Source organism: Engystomops pustulosus, chromosome 5 (assembly GCF_040894005.1).
Source record: "Engystomops pustulosus chromosome 5, aEngPut4.maternal, whole genome shotgun sequence".
Taxonomy (NCBI): Eukaryota; Metazoa; Chordata; class Amphibia; order Anura; family Leptodactylidae; genus Engystomops; species Engystomops pustulosus.
Genome location: NC_092415.1, coordinates 43,293,985 through 43,308,304, shown reverse-complemented (window position 1 = coordinate 43,308,304; position 14,320 = coordinate 43,293,985). Strand labels below are relative to the sequence as shown.

Below are 14,320 nucleotides of genomic sequence, written 5' to 3'. Positions count from 1 at the left end.
AGGTCTGAGAGACTAGTGCTGTAGGAAAACCGATGGAGACTATAATAAATATGACAGAACTGGTTTATCACGCCTTGCCCTCCCCATTTTCTATGTGGGACAAAAAAGTCTGAACTGGTGAAGATGGGGAGTTCTTCTATGCCAAAAAACTGGTATAGAAGGTAAAGTAAATGACCCCCAATGTGTAAGCCATTAAACATTCAAATATATATTATATTCGCAAATACTGCTCCAAAACTGCGTCATCAAGCATTCTGTTGCTGTCTGTGTGTCTTAGGCCAATAACACCGTTGTCCTGTGCGCTCTGCGTCAATTGCAGAGTAGGGAACATATTCTCCATATTCTCTTTGGACAGTCAGGAATGGTCACAGAGTTGTTCTGAAGCCTCTGCTTTGTTATTTTAGCTGTGTGCTTAGGGTCATTGTCTTGTTGGAAGGTGAACCTTCTGCCCAGTCAGTCTGCGGTCCAGAGCACAGAGGTTGGAAGAGGTTGAATGCTTGTGACCATATTTCAGTTTTTCTTAGTTAATTATCAAAAAGATCTACACTTCTGTTTTTTTTATTTGGTCAAGATTGGGTGCAGACTCTACATTAATGAGGGGAAAAAAACAACTTTTTTTGATCTTGCCAATTGGCTGTAATGAAACAAAGTAAAAAAATGAATGTATCTAATGGACAATACAAAATGCATTAAGAAAACTGTCTTACTGGCTGGTGGGTTTAAGATGGGCAAATGTCTAAGTGTGATCAAAATGTCTGATTTAACAGAAATTTTGGTCCATTGGGTGAAGTTTTACAACATTCTTTTAATTTATTTGTTGGATTAAGCCATTAAGCCTAGTTTTTCAGCACAAAAAATGTGCTGAAAACCCAAACTCTGCTTATACACGAGTAAAAAATATATAGGTTTTATCAGGTTTTTGTGGTAAAATTAGGGGCCTCAGCTTATACTTGGGTCGGCTTATACTCGAGTATATGCGGTATTTGGCTATAATTCACAAAAGATCTTTCCTTGAAGGAATGTACCCAGAAAGTTTGTGTTTCCATTACCCTGTGTATACACAGATATATCCAGGGTAAATGACTGTAACAGTGAAGATGAACTGAAGTATGTGAGTCTGTCGGCACATTGATTGACAATGAGTTGTTTGTTCTTTTTAATGCTTGTGAACATCAGCCGACTTCTTTATAATATACATGACCACCTTTTAGTTTTTAGTTTAGAAACCTGTTTAGGAAGTTGTACTACTTGTCCAGTTTGTAAACATGGCTTGTGCGGTCCATCTTTATTCCTTCTTTGAAGGTTGGGGGATGTGACATCATAAAAAATAGGATAGTAAACATGGCATTGGTCATTCTCATTCCACAATGAACTACTCTAGATACTAATGCAGGTGCAGGACTCTTCTACGTTGCATTACTGAAAAAGGGATCCTTTATGTGAGCATTCTAGAAAGTCTTTAGCAATGGACATGGAAAAGGGTTTATAGTAAGTGTTTTTTCCTTACCTACATATTTTCCCTTTTTAAATGGTGAGGTTTTATATTTAACTATAAAACTGTGTTATAAGTAGAAGGTCTTGCTGAGTGTGGTAGAACTATACCAATGATCTCAACTGCTGCCTCCATTATTTATTGGTTTGCAGTACATTTATTTTTAATATTTTGAAATATTCAGACACCTTTTTCCAATGCTATTTTTTGGGTTTAAACATTTTTGATATATTTTTTTTCTTTTGATACGCTCATGGGAGAACATGAAAAGACCTGCAAAATACATGCAAAGAACAAGTGCTAGAAGTACCTTTATGCTTTTTTTTTGGGACCCTTTCTAACACCTTGCAATGGATTTGGTTTGACTCTTATGCCTTTTTTTTAATATTTTGTTTTTTTTATTATTGCAAACATGTTTCATAGTATCGCACATCACAATTACATATTTATCTTGATAACGGGATTAACCAATATAATTTAGGCCCCTAACTTTCACGATCTTTGGTGGATCTTTGGCTATTGTGTACATGTGTGTTCAGAGCAGGAACAGATATATGAGGATTTCCTAGGTGAAGGCCCTTCTCAGTATAAAATTTGGTGGGTGGCTTTGGTCCCCAGGCTACTGCCCCAACAACCTGCATTATAATCGAATACCGACGGCACATAGATCCTGAAGTACAAATGTCTAGTCTTTAGACATTCTGGAGATCAAATTTTAAAGAAATTTGTCTGCTGCATTATATATTTGATAATCGGGAATAGAACATGATAAAAAAAATTCTGTTGTGCACTTCTGTGTAATAGGTTAAGATAATATTATGTCACATTATGTTAGTGTGTCACATGAATACCTTTGTGTTGGGAAATTTAGTAATATTTACAATAAAGGTTAGAACACTCAAAGATTAACAGAACTAAATATGGTCTAAATATGCCTAGGTATTAAAGGTGATTTCCAGGAATCCTGGTAAAACCTGTACCCACAAAAGGAAGTCTACTAACCCTGCTTTTCTGTCCAGAAACCCCTTTTTAGGATGTGATTATAGCATAAATATATAAAATATACACAGAACAAATGTGATGTGTGTGCCTATAGCTGCATGCATGGTGTATACATATGTAGTGTTCCTGCAAACACATTGGTGAATGTAAATAATTGTGAGGGTCGGTTGTGAGGCTATTTCAGTTGTGTTTCAGTTCTTGCATTGTGCTGTTAGCTGACTACTGTACTAATATAGTGATATTTCTATTGTTTGGGCTATCGGTGGTTAGTGCCAGGTCTGTTCTAACCAGACCTCATTCTGCAGAATTGCATTAATTTGTGCAGAGTTGGACAGTTCTGTAGAATAGTAATGGAGGGTACTTCACCGGCTTTTGAGAGCATGTATAGACTAAAATATAACTTTTAATAAAAATGGTGAAAATCTGCAAATCCATGTCTACTCCACCTTATAAAAAGCCTCCTCGGTGAGGTGCATCATGGCTGCTAGGTACTCAGCAGGATTGATAGAATGGAGGAGATGCCGAGTCTTATAAGTGCCCTGGCTGCCTGATGGAATAGATGAGCTACAGGATCTCCTAGTCTATTGTCTTTACGCTACACCATTCACATTGTACATGCACTCCTATGTGGTTCTAGAGTAGTTTCTATCATCAGGGATTAATGTCATATAACATCTTCAAGCCATGGTCACAACCTAGTAAAGCCCACTGTCTATATCTACAGTCAGAATGGTATACATACACACAATGTTTTTATTTTGTTTTTGTTTTTTTTTTATAGTCCTGATGTTCAAGCCTTTCTAAAACTGGACTGTGCCAAACATCAATCAGATCCGTCAGAAGATGAAGATGAAAGACCAGATGAGAAGGTAAAGTCAACAGTCTTCTTCCTGAATTATTTATTGAAATATCAATGAGAATATTTATCTAGTCAGTTTAGCTGGGGTCTATATTCGATCTAAATTTATGAAATGTTTCCCAATGGGGCAGATTTATCAATGTACGTTTGACACCATCTAGGCTTACTATTCCTCAAAGAATGGCGTACGTCACATTAGACAGATGTATGAGCAAAGTATGTCAAAAATAAAGTTATGTTGTAGAAACTTTGCTAGAATGGAACTGAAATGTGAGTACTACTTGCAACAGAATATGCACTGTGACCTCTGGTAAAGCTCTATGGATGCTTCAGTATACTCCCAGACTACAATGATCAGCCGTAAGGTGTCTGTAATGAAGTTTTATTGATAGTCCCATTACACCAAAAATTTCAATTGTCACTAGGACACTGCCTGCATTTACTATAGCGTATTCCGGAAAACCGGCTGAGGCTATACATGAAATTTCTGCCATGTCAGAGCTACCGGACTTGCTTGCGGCTGGATTTGCTATGATACCGAAGCCTTTTCAGAAATTGGGTGTGCAGTGCGCCTATGGGGGGATTAAGACTAGCGCAATAAGTATCAGTCTTCATTTCCCCCATTGTTACCAGAGTAATATAATCCTAACTTTATAAAAGTTTTAAAATAAATAGCTGGGTGAAATATAAAGATTGGCCCTATAAATAGCAACCATAAAATAGGACATGCTTACAGACAGAAGTGTGTTAATGGAAAGATTTGGCCAAGGTTACAAAATTCCTGCAGCACTCAAGGTTCCTAAGAGCACAGAGTGAAAAATTTAAAGGGGTCGTACCCACTGTAATTTTCAGCACATGGATTGAAATTTATTTTTCTTTATTTTACTGCTACTGTAAATTGTAAAGGTCACCCAGCTTTATAGAAACGATGCAGCACAATGAGCGGCACAAGTTCTGTAACCACAGACGTTATAGAAACTTTATAGCTTGTTCTGCTTGGCTAATTATGTAAGTCCAAATGACAACTCTGAAACTGTGAAAGTTACAGAAACAAAGTAAAACAACTTATTTTTTTCTACTTCAACCACTTAAGCGTGGCTGAGACCTTCCTGTTCTCATCTCGGCCGCAAAAAGGGTGACATGGCAATAACCCAGTGAGGAATGATGATAAATTTTATTAACAATATTGTTGAAATTATTCCCATATTAAGTGATCAATCTGCCTCGTTGTTGTCATGTTTCAAATTTCCTCTATACTATTACACATATACCTAGTTATGATGTTATAGCAAACCTGTATAGTTCCTTGGTGTATACAGTAATTCCTTTAGAGAAAGGTAAATAATAACTCTTCTTTCTTGTAGAATGGATCACCCGTGCAAAATGTCAACCTGGGACCATCTGTAAATCCACAGTATGTCTTTAGATCTCGAAGTAAAACTAAAATATAAGTGTGTGTTTGTCATTTTGTGTGAGCTTAAAGTACAAAAATTTAGAAGTTCTCTATCCTACATGAAATGGCCTGGGAATTATTAGACTAAATCCACTAAAAGTAGAAATAACCTATAGGAGATTTTAAGTAAACGGCAAGAGTTTTTTTTTTAAATCGTAATCCGTTCAGGGCCACAACCAAACCCAAGATGTTTCGGGCTCGTTCACTCGCAGGCACTGGAAGATCTCACCGAGCTCTCCTTCTCCCAGGTGGCTCCAAAGATGTTCTGGGTTCCCTCCTGCTAATGTGCAACTATCCAACTAGCAGGGTAAGTCTTCCAAATGAGCTTCCTACACAACCTGGAACAGGCTTTAATGGTGCCCTTATGTTCACACTACTCGCACTCATGCAGCTGTAAACAAATCGCACCAGAGAAATGGTGCAACACCGCGATTGTGTTCATCTAAAAAATATTATTAAATATACTCACAAATATACCAGGATGCCAATCGCTCGCCCACCAATCGAAGAGGAATGTTCTGATTTACAAGGTTTTTTATTAAAACTTTTGTGAGTATATTTGAGAAAAAATTTTAGATGAACACATCGTAGCTGTGTTGTGTAATTTTTCTTGTGCGGTTAATTTATAACTGTATAAGTTAATACGAGGATGCAACGAATAGCGGGGAACCTTCAAAGCCCCTTTAGGTGGTGAAGGGAGTTCATTTGGAAGACGTACCCTTCTAGTTGGTTCGTGGTGCATTAGCACTCGGGAGGCACGCCGAGAGGAGAGGGGGACCGGAACGTTTATGGAGCAACCTGGAAGAAGGAGAGTGAACAAGCCCAAAATATCTTGGATTTGCTTGTGGCTCCGAACGGCTTACGACTGTGGAGCAAGTGAACTGACGGACCAGTGAGACTTTACATCTGTACATCAACTGTACTGTTCAAATCTATTATGGTGTATTTAGACCAGAGACTGAGTTTTTATAATTTTTTTTTTTTAAATTTTTTAAACCCCCTCAATAACAGATTAGTGGTAGCTTGACACCCAGCACTCCAATTAATCAACGGTTAATGCACGTACAATTAAACTGTAAGCAAATCACACCATTCTCTTTGTAGTGGCCAAGCCGCGTATTTGCAACTCTGCTCCTGAATGGAAGCTGATCTGCAGTAAGCAGTTCTGCCCACTCTATGAAGAATGTAGTCATCTGCTGCTTGTTCCGTTGAACAGCTGATTATTGGGGTCCCAGGTGTTGTAATCCCACATTCTGATATTGATAACCTAATTTAAATAATCTGCCTACTTATCCAAGCTCCCACAATGACAGTAAAAAGTAATTGGACAGATCTATACAGCGACATTCCTGGCTGTAGCTTTTTATGTCCAGCTACTTTTCCAGTTACAACTTCTACTAATAAAATAATTGGTCTCAAGGTAAACAAAGAAACAAATATGTTATAATATATACACAATCCTCATTAAGCAGTTAATGACAATGAGTATTCAGATTTGTTGTGTAACCACAGAAATGTAGCAGACGTTACACTGTATACAATGCAACTTCTCTCTTTACTGTATTCAAGGACAGTATAGGAAGTGGTTTATTGCCTGCATCTTATGCATAGGCACAAAGTTTCAAGATTGACTTCCTCTGTGTATTCACAGTATTGAAACAGAATACAATAAACTGCTAAATACCCAATAACTGCTATTGTGCAAAGCGGATTTTAATGTTCGCAAGCTCAATGTATAATCAAAGTGCATACAAAATGTATGGCAAGGCCTTGGTCATAAGTTTAATATACCAGTCAGTAATGGGAGACCTACTTTAGATATTTAGATATTCTTTGGTTATTAAAATATTGTGGAATATATCCTATCACTGATTCTTCCATTATTTTTGGTTCAATAGAAATATGCCTATTGGCATAATTAAAAAAAAAACATTCTTAGTTGTTTAAAGGGGTATTCCCACCTCAGCAATTTTTTTTTTTATGTTTATTTAAAAGATGTTGGGTAGAGATTCATGTGACTAATATGCTTTATATAAGAAAAAATGTGTGAAAATGGGCATAAATGTTTTTACTTGGGGTTAACTTGACCCTTAGTTACAGGTCATGTTGTACCTAGATATGGCCAGCGCAGGCGCTTGGCATATGGCTTTCCTACAGTGAAATAAAGATAAGTATATGTGAGCGCGCATAGCTCACGCATGCGCCGTTCACATACATCCGGCCGCTTTATTGAATAGCCACAGTCATTGCATATCAGCAGCAGCTCCAGCACCTCGAAGCCTCAGAAAGCTGCTGGATAATTCAACTCTGGGGTAAAGCAGCAAGAAAAATTATACATATGTACGGTGCTGGCTGTATCTAGGTACAACTTGACCTGTAACTAGGGGTCAAGTTAGCCCCATGTGAAAACATTTATGGTCATTTGCACACATTTTTTTTTAAATAAAGCATATTAGTCACATGAATCTATACCCAACCTCTTTTAAATAAACATACAAAAAAAAAAATGCTGAGGTGGGAATACCCCTTTTGTTCATTTGGGACATGGATTTGTGGGATGGGATGATACACATTCTGCTCTCTTTATAAATGGTCCAGACATCTTGCTGACCATTAGTGACTGTGATGCAACACACACATGTGCGCGTGTACACAATGTACCAGCCTGCCTCCATTACGTCACATACATCTGGAAAGGTAGTAAATATTTTGGGCTCTGTGTATGAAAATAAATATGACATCCATGTTGCGATTTAAATGTTGTGAACGCGCAAAATCAATGAATGATGAACATATATAAAGATATAAAAGTACTGACTGTACAATTTTCTTCTCTATAACAGTGCCAAACCTTCAGACTTTGAATACCTCAGACTAATCGGAAAAGGAAGCTTCGGCAAGGTACAAATGATATTCCCAGAAAAGTATACACGTCACATAGCTGATTTTTTTTTTTTTTTTTTTACCTGACAGCTTATTATTATTATTATTATAGTTAGGTGGTTCTTTTCTGGGTTTTACTGATATTGATCATTGTAATGTGATCGCATCAATCTGCTAGTTTGGTTGCCACCTGGCGTCAGAACCTATAAAGTGGACGGATCTGAAAACCAAAGGCTTTGTCCACTGTGTAGCGACTGCGCTGATAAAATGCCTTTATCAGCATTCTAAAGCATTTCAGTAGTTTCTATAAGTTTAATTCATATTACCTGGCTCCCTGCCAGCAGTGTGTAGTGAGTCCTGGGGTGGGGTACAGCTGTGGGCTCATATGTGCACATGTCAGTCTTCTATAGGCCAAACTCGTGCAGCTCCTTTACTCCTCCCCACTTCCTGTCATGTGCATTGAGCAGGCATGGGAAAGGGGGATGGTGTGGAGTAGAGGAAGTATACATGAGGAGATGCAGCTGACAAACCCTGGGACTTCCCACACGCTGCTGGCAGGGAGCCATATAATGTGACACAAACTATTATAAAGTACTGAAATTATTCAGAATGCTGACAAACACATTTTTAAAATCTACATAAACTAGGCTATTGGAACCTAATGTGCAATATAACATATATCATACATTGATTTGGGAAGAGAGAAGCTACATTTTTTTCTATTCTTGTACAAGATCATTAAAGTCCACACATGGAGTTCAGTACACGCATGCTGAACTTAAGAAATCCACTGCCAGAGACTGGGGGTCGTTTTTTATTTCTAGAACAAAAAGAAACCCGACTAAAGCTCATCTTCCCTCAACATCTGTCTTCAGTGAGAGTTGGGAGACCCCAATACACGTTATAATTTATGTACAGAGCACCATTAATTCCATGGTGCTGTACATTCAAAAAGAGGTTTACGTGAACATCAGATGCTCAACCAGTCCCAAAGAAATAAATGGGTCAATCCATATCAAATATAGATGACCAGCTTTAGTTATCCATTTATAGTAGGACATTTAATGGGGAGACGGCATCTATCAAATGTATCTATCAAACTTGGATTTGGTTTATTCGCTTTACACTTTCATCTTCAATAAATTTAGTGCAGTAGTGCAATGTGCATATCTTAACATTAAATGAACAATTATGTAACATAAATAACTGTTTAATTTCTAGGTTGTCCTTACAAGAGGCAAACACGATGGACAGTATTATGCAGTGAAGGTTTTACAAAAGAAAGTTATTCTCAACAAAAAAGAGGTACTTTGAGCCCATACTTCAACTCTCCAAAGGATCAGTCTGTCAGGGTGGTAGTGAATATCACATTGTGCAGTTACTGTAGATTTCTTATAGGTCTCCTCTAGTTTTGGAGGAAATATTGATCTGTAAAGCGCTGCAAAATATAAAAGATTTATTATTAGTATTATTATAGGAGCAAACATTTACCGGTTGCACACATGTATCTATTACAAGACAGAGTCTATAGAATCTAGGAAACAGGTCATATACCCTATGTTTCTATTATAGATTGCATTAACCAGCTTACAGCACTTGGACTTATTTGTACAATCTATGTTAACAAGCTGAAGGCTTAAACGGATGGTCCAGAAAAATGAAATGCTAATATGGTTCAGTCATCAGTATTATAATATTCAACTTTGGTCCTACCATCTGCTAGTCCAGCTATGATGTTCTGATACAGGGGCTTGTGCCTGCTATAGATTATCATAGTGAACCAGGAGGTGCCTTGACCAATGAGGCGAGGATGACAATTTTCCATTTTTTGACAACTGGTTGTATTTTAAAATTTTATTGAACTGGAAAAACCCTATAAGGTTAGTTGATCTCTTAACAAATACTGTATTTGACCTAGTTTTTTAAACTTTTCTTTGTCACATTTTATACAGTTAATATCTTTACCTTTTTCTTATATTTTTATAGCAAAAGCACATTATGGCAGAGCGAAACGTGCTGCTGAAAAATGTAAAACATCCATTTTTAGTGCACCTCCATTACTCATTCCAAACCTCAGATAAACTATTTTTTGTTTTGGATTTCATCAATGGTGGAGAGGTAAGATCTTGACATTATTTATACTGTCAAGTCATTTGTCTTGCATGCTCTTGTTTCAATACGACATCCACATTGTTTACAATTGGCACCATTTGCAATGTAGGATATATCTGCAATTTGCCTAGTATAATAATATTGAAGATATCAGTAATTTACATGATTTTTTTGTTTCCCTGTCTCTAAAGTGTTTCTTTTGGAGATAATTTCAATATCTGTTAACAGAACAGTTTATCAATCACTGCTCAGCACGTTTCTTGCTTTTACTTTCAGCTAGATGAGGAGAGACTGATCAGCTTATCAGTTAGTAGTTGTTGTCCATAGTCTACTATAAGCGGGCAGGCAGCAGGAAAGATTTTAAACTCTGAGGGACAGATTTATCAAAGTGGTGTAAGGTAACACAGTGCAGAGTATGACTAGACCGCCTTATGCTGATGGTCTAGTTATGCTCTGCACCTCCTATTAGGTATTTGAGGATAACCCGGCAGAAAACTGCATCAAAATTCTGGTGCTTTAGCATTATTTTTAGTTCACTGACTTTTTTTTTCCCCCCCGTGTACAGAGCTTGAGGTGCTCCGAGCAACCATTGCTGGTCTATGGGGGACGTATTTACGGCCGCAAGCTTGCGGCTGTACATATGCCCCCCTATGGTCATGTGAATGGACTTTAGTCATATTTAGCCAGCACATACACTACAGGCTTGAATACAGGATTTATTTATCAGCAGAGAGAGCAGATGGGGCACATATATTTTAAAAAAATCTTAATTAAATGGTTCACAAGGTGCAAAAGTTGAGGATCCCTATGCTAAATTAAATAATTTACAATCGCCTTCAGTAGTTGTAAAAGTGTGTAGCATGTTAATCATCACAGACTGTAAGCTCTTGTGTCACCCCCCCTTATCTTCATAGACTGTAAGCTCTTGTGTCATCCCCTCATCCTAATAGTCTGTAAGCTCTTGTGTCACCCCCTCATCCTCATAGACTGTAAGCTCTTGTGTCACCCCCCCTTATCTTCATAGCCTGTAAGCTCTTGTCTCACCCCCTCATCCTCATAGACTGCAAGCTCTTGTGAGCAGAGCCCTCACTCCTATTGTACCACATGACTTTTTGTAATGTAATATTTTGTTTGTATGTGCCCCCTATGATTTGTAAAGCGCTATGGAATATGATGGTGCTATAAAAATAAAGATTATTAATATGTTCTTTCAGCCAATGGTAGTTTCTCCTGATCTTCCAACACACATGCAAACACGATTCGGTATTCCAAATGGGTAGAGGGGAATGTCAACACCAGTCATATTTGGAGATGTCTTATTTTACCTGATAAAGGATCTAAAGTGAAAGTCAACCCACTTGTTACATTTTTGTTGAAATATAGTGAAAATTACCAGTTGTTCCTGTACACTCCAAATTTCTGCATGTTATGTTTGCTTAGATTAGAGGAAGAATTTGGATATAAAATGTCACTTCCTCAGTTGACTTCTCTGTTTGATACTGTGGCAACCCCTTTCAGTTCTAGAAAGTACCGGTATGTTACTTCATACAGAAGTTGTGCAATATTTTGACTCATTGATATCTGCTGATGTACTATTATTTACATGTAACATGGAATTATAGTAGTAAAGGCAGTCCCCGGGTTATGTATAAGGTTCTATAGGTTTGTTCTTAAGTTGAATTTGTATCTAAGTCGGAACCATATACTTGATCATTGTAACCCCAGTCAAATGTTTTTGGGTCTCTGTGACAATTGGATTTTAAAAATGTTGGATTGTCATAAGAACCAGGATCAATAATAAAGCAGTAAAGCAATAAACAACCAGAGGTCCTTTTTGTAACTAGGGATCGGGTGTTCTTAAGTAGGGGGCTGCCTGTAGTTTGATTTGGACAGCTCCGTCTGACTGTCACCATCTTGAAACTCTATGGGGGAGATTCCCCCCTCCCTCCCCCATTTATTAGCACCATTGGAGAACTGCCTCGTTTTAAAATACACAGTATTATGTAACAAGGAGTGAACAGTGTGGGGGGGGGTGTTTATCAAACTTCTTTAGTTTTTGTTTTTATTCTTTATTCCGACACTTTTTCCACCTTTTTTTTAGAAATATGTTGCTTTTTTTCTTGTTTTTTTTTCAGTGGAGCACCTGATTTATTTATTAATTTTCAGATGTGGGCATTTAAAATTGTTGTAAATTTTGGTGCAATTGCTGTGAAATGTCTCAAATAAACTCCAGTCCAGAGCAGGCGTAGGCAAAGGGTTGCTAAAACATTTGTGACTTTTGTGTAACTTTTCAGACAAAGGTTTTTTGCCTCATTTATCAACCACTAAGATCAATCAGGCAAGCTCAAAACCCTCCAAAAAAATCACAAAACTAGACACACATTTCCAGACATGAGATAAATGCCCCCCCCCCCCCCCCCCCATCTATGGAGATGATAACAATAAATAGTTGAATACTCGCCTCACTGTCTTTTGAAAGACATTTACCTTGCACTACCAATAGAAAGCCACTCCACTCCTGCAAGTCTTGATGCACCTTGTCTATAGATGTAAAAGTGACAACCTTTCCTAGAAGCATAAAAATCTTGTATCTTCGAGTCCCCATGGAGACATTCAGCAATCTCTGTAAAGCACCATAGAACATGTTAGCACTATATGACTGCCCATGTGATTTTGTGCTGAGGCATCATGGGAATGATAAAGGACAGCACAGAGATTGAGAAATCTAACAGTCATATCTTCTACAGGGATGGGAATAAATTTCTGTAGTGCTTATAATAGCATATATTTCCTTGATGGCTTGTGGTAAAAGATTAAATGCTGTACATTATATAATCTGACATTCTATGACATGTGTATGTTTGGTTGGCTTAGTCTTCTATTAAATTATACACATTTATTCCCTAGCTTTTCTTTCACTTACAAAGAGAAAGATATTTTGCGGAGCCAAGGGCACTTTTTTATGCTGCTGAAATTGCTTGTGCTTTGGGTTACTTGCACTCCCTACAAATCATATATAGGTATGTTTATTATTCTGTGGTTACTCTCAGTAGGCTGTATTCAAAATGGTGTAGATGAGTCTAATAAAAAATTCCTTCTATTGACAGAGACCTAAAACCGGAAAATATTCTCTTGGACTCGCAGGTAATTCATTACATATGTACACATCTTTGTTTCATAAAAAATTTTTCTTTTATAGTGGAGATTTTAATAAATTTTGGCTGAAATCACCATTTGTATCAATGTTAGTAAAAAGCTTTACTTGTTCAGGGTAACTCAATCTGTGAAGAAAATGTTTTTCTAAATTTCAGACATGCATTGTGCTCCTTCTTTCTCCTGTAGTGAGCAGTGTATCTGAAAGCTTTCTCTTGTCCTGAAATAAGACATGGAGTCCAATGATGTTTCAAAACCTAGAGTATATTTCACTTGATGATTCAGCTCCCAAAGGAAATTAGACTTACAAGAGTCTGATTTAAGTAACTAGAAACATCAATGGGTTCCTTATCTGTGAAGTACAAAACAGAAAGCTGTTTAAATAAGGGAAAAAGGCAGCGGGAAAAGGACACATGGACATAATTATTTAATAGAATATTATAAAGTAATATATATAACGATAATCTGAACTGTTGATTTTATTATAATTTTAGTTCTGTTTTAAGGCTGCATTCAGCACTTGAATACAATTTGATGCAAACTGAAAAAAATAGGGCTCCAAATGTTATTAAAGGAAATCTGCATGCAGGTCTCTCATTATGGATGTGCAGTTTAAGCCACATTCAACCGCACCATTTGAGACCCTTAGCCTTTTAATGAAATCGGACTGCATTAAGAGCCCTGAAGCTCAAGTAGTCCCCCACTCAGCCCCCAATCTGTCAATGGCAATCATCTGTCTAAAAGCCTGTGTTGTGCCATAATCTGATGTATTTTTCTGCTGTTACTTACAACAACACCTAGGAGTTGCTTCTGTTTTTTCAACACATTCTGACTTTAGGCAGGGGCATCAGCAATAAGGTAATTGGGCATCAGAAATGTGGTGTTCGGCCATATGTCATAACCAGATTAGTGGCATTAATCCATTAAACAGTAGTCACTATTGTTAATGCTTTGTACTCAACTTTGCACAGTAGTGCTAGAGTAGGAGGAGGTTACATTGTAATCCTTTTTTCTTTTCTTGTCATTTTCTTTTACTCTAGGGTCATATTGTTTTAACTGATTTTGGACTTTGCAAAGAAGGGATTTCAAATTCGGACAAAACCTTAACCTTTTGTGGGACACCAGAGGTGAGCTTATGGAGTACTTATGGGTCAAACTTTTCCTTAGGCTAGGTGACTGATATCAGATGACACTCGGCTGATTTTACCAGCCAATCGGCAGCGGTGGCAGGGTTCAGACCTCCACTAGTCAATTGTTTGAATTAGTTATGGTTCTCCAGTGAGTGCTCCTTCCATTTCACAGGACATTGGCATAACATGCATTCATCACATGGTCTGTTAGCAGCTCAAGTAAATGGGGCAAACCA

At 37.5% G+C, this 14,320-nt stretch overlaps 1 protein-coding gene across 2 annotated transcripts in view; it reads left to right on the top strand.

The window, feature by feature from the left end:
- SGK3 (serum/glucocorticoid regulated kinase family member 3) overlaps window positions 1-14,320 on the top strand; it is a 44,015-nt gene that overhangs the window by 22,989 nt on the left and 6,706 nt on the right. For both annotated transcript variants that reach the window (XM_072151785.1, XM_072151786.1), the window contains exons 6-13: window positions 3,276-3,363; window positions 4,718-4,767; window positions 7,650-7,707; window positions 8,911-8,994; window positions 9,676-9,807; window positions 12,709-12,821; window positions 12,909-12,945; window positions 13,995-14,081. In XM_072151785.1, coding sequence (XP_072007886.1) covers window positions 3,276-3,363; window positions 4,718-4,767; window positions 7,650-7,707; window positions 8,911-8,994; window positions 9,676-9,807; window positions 12,709-12,821; window positions 12,909-12,945; window positions 13,995-14,081 — 649 coding nt within the window. The remainder of the gene's footprint in view (window positions 1-3,275; window positions 3,364-4,717; window positions 4,768-7,649; window positions 7,708-8,910; window positions 8,995-9,675; window positions 9,808-12,708; window positions 12,822-12,908; window positions 12,946-13,994; window positions 14,082-14,320) is intronic.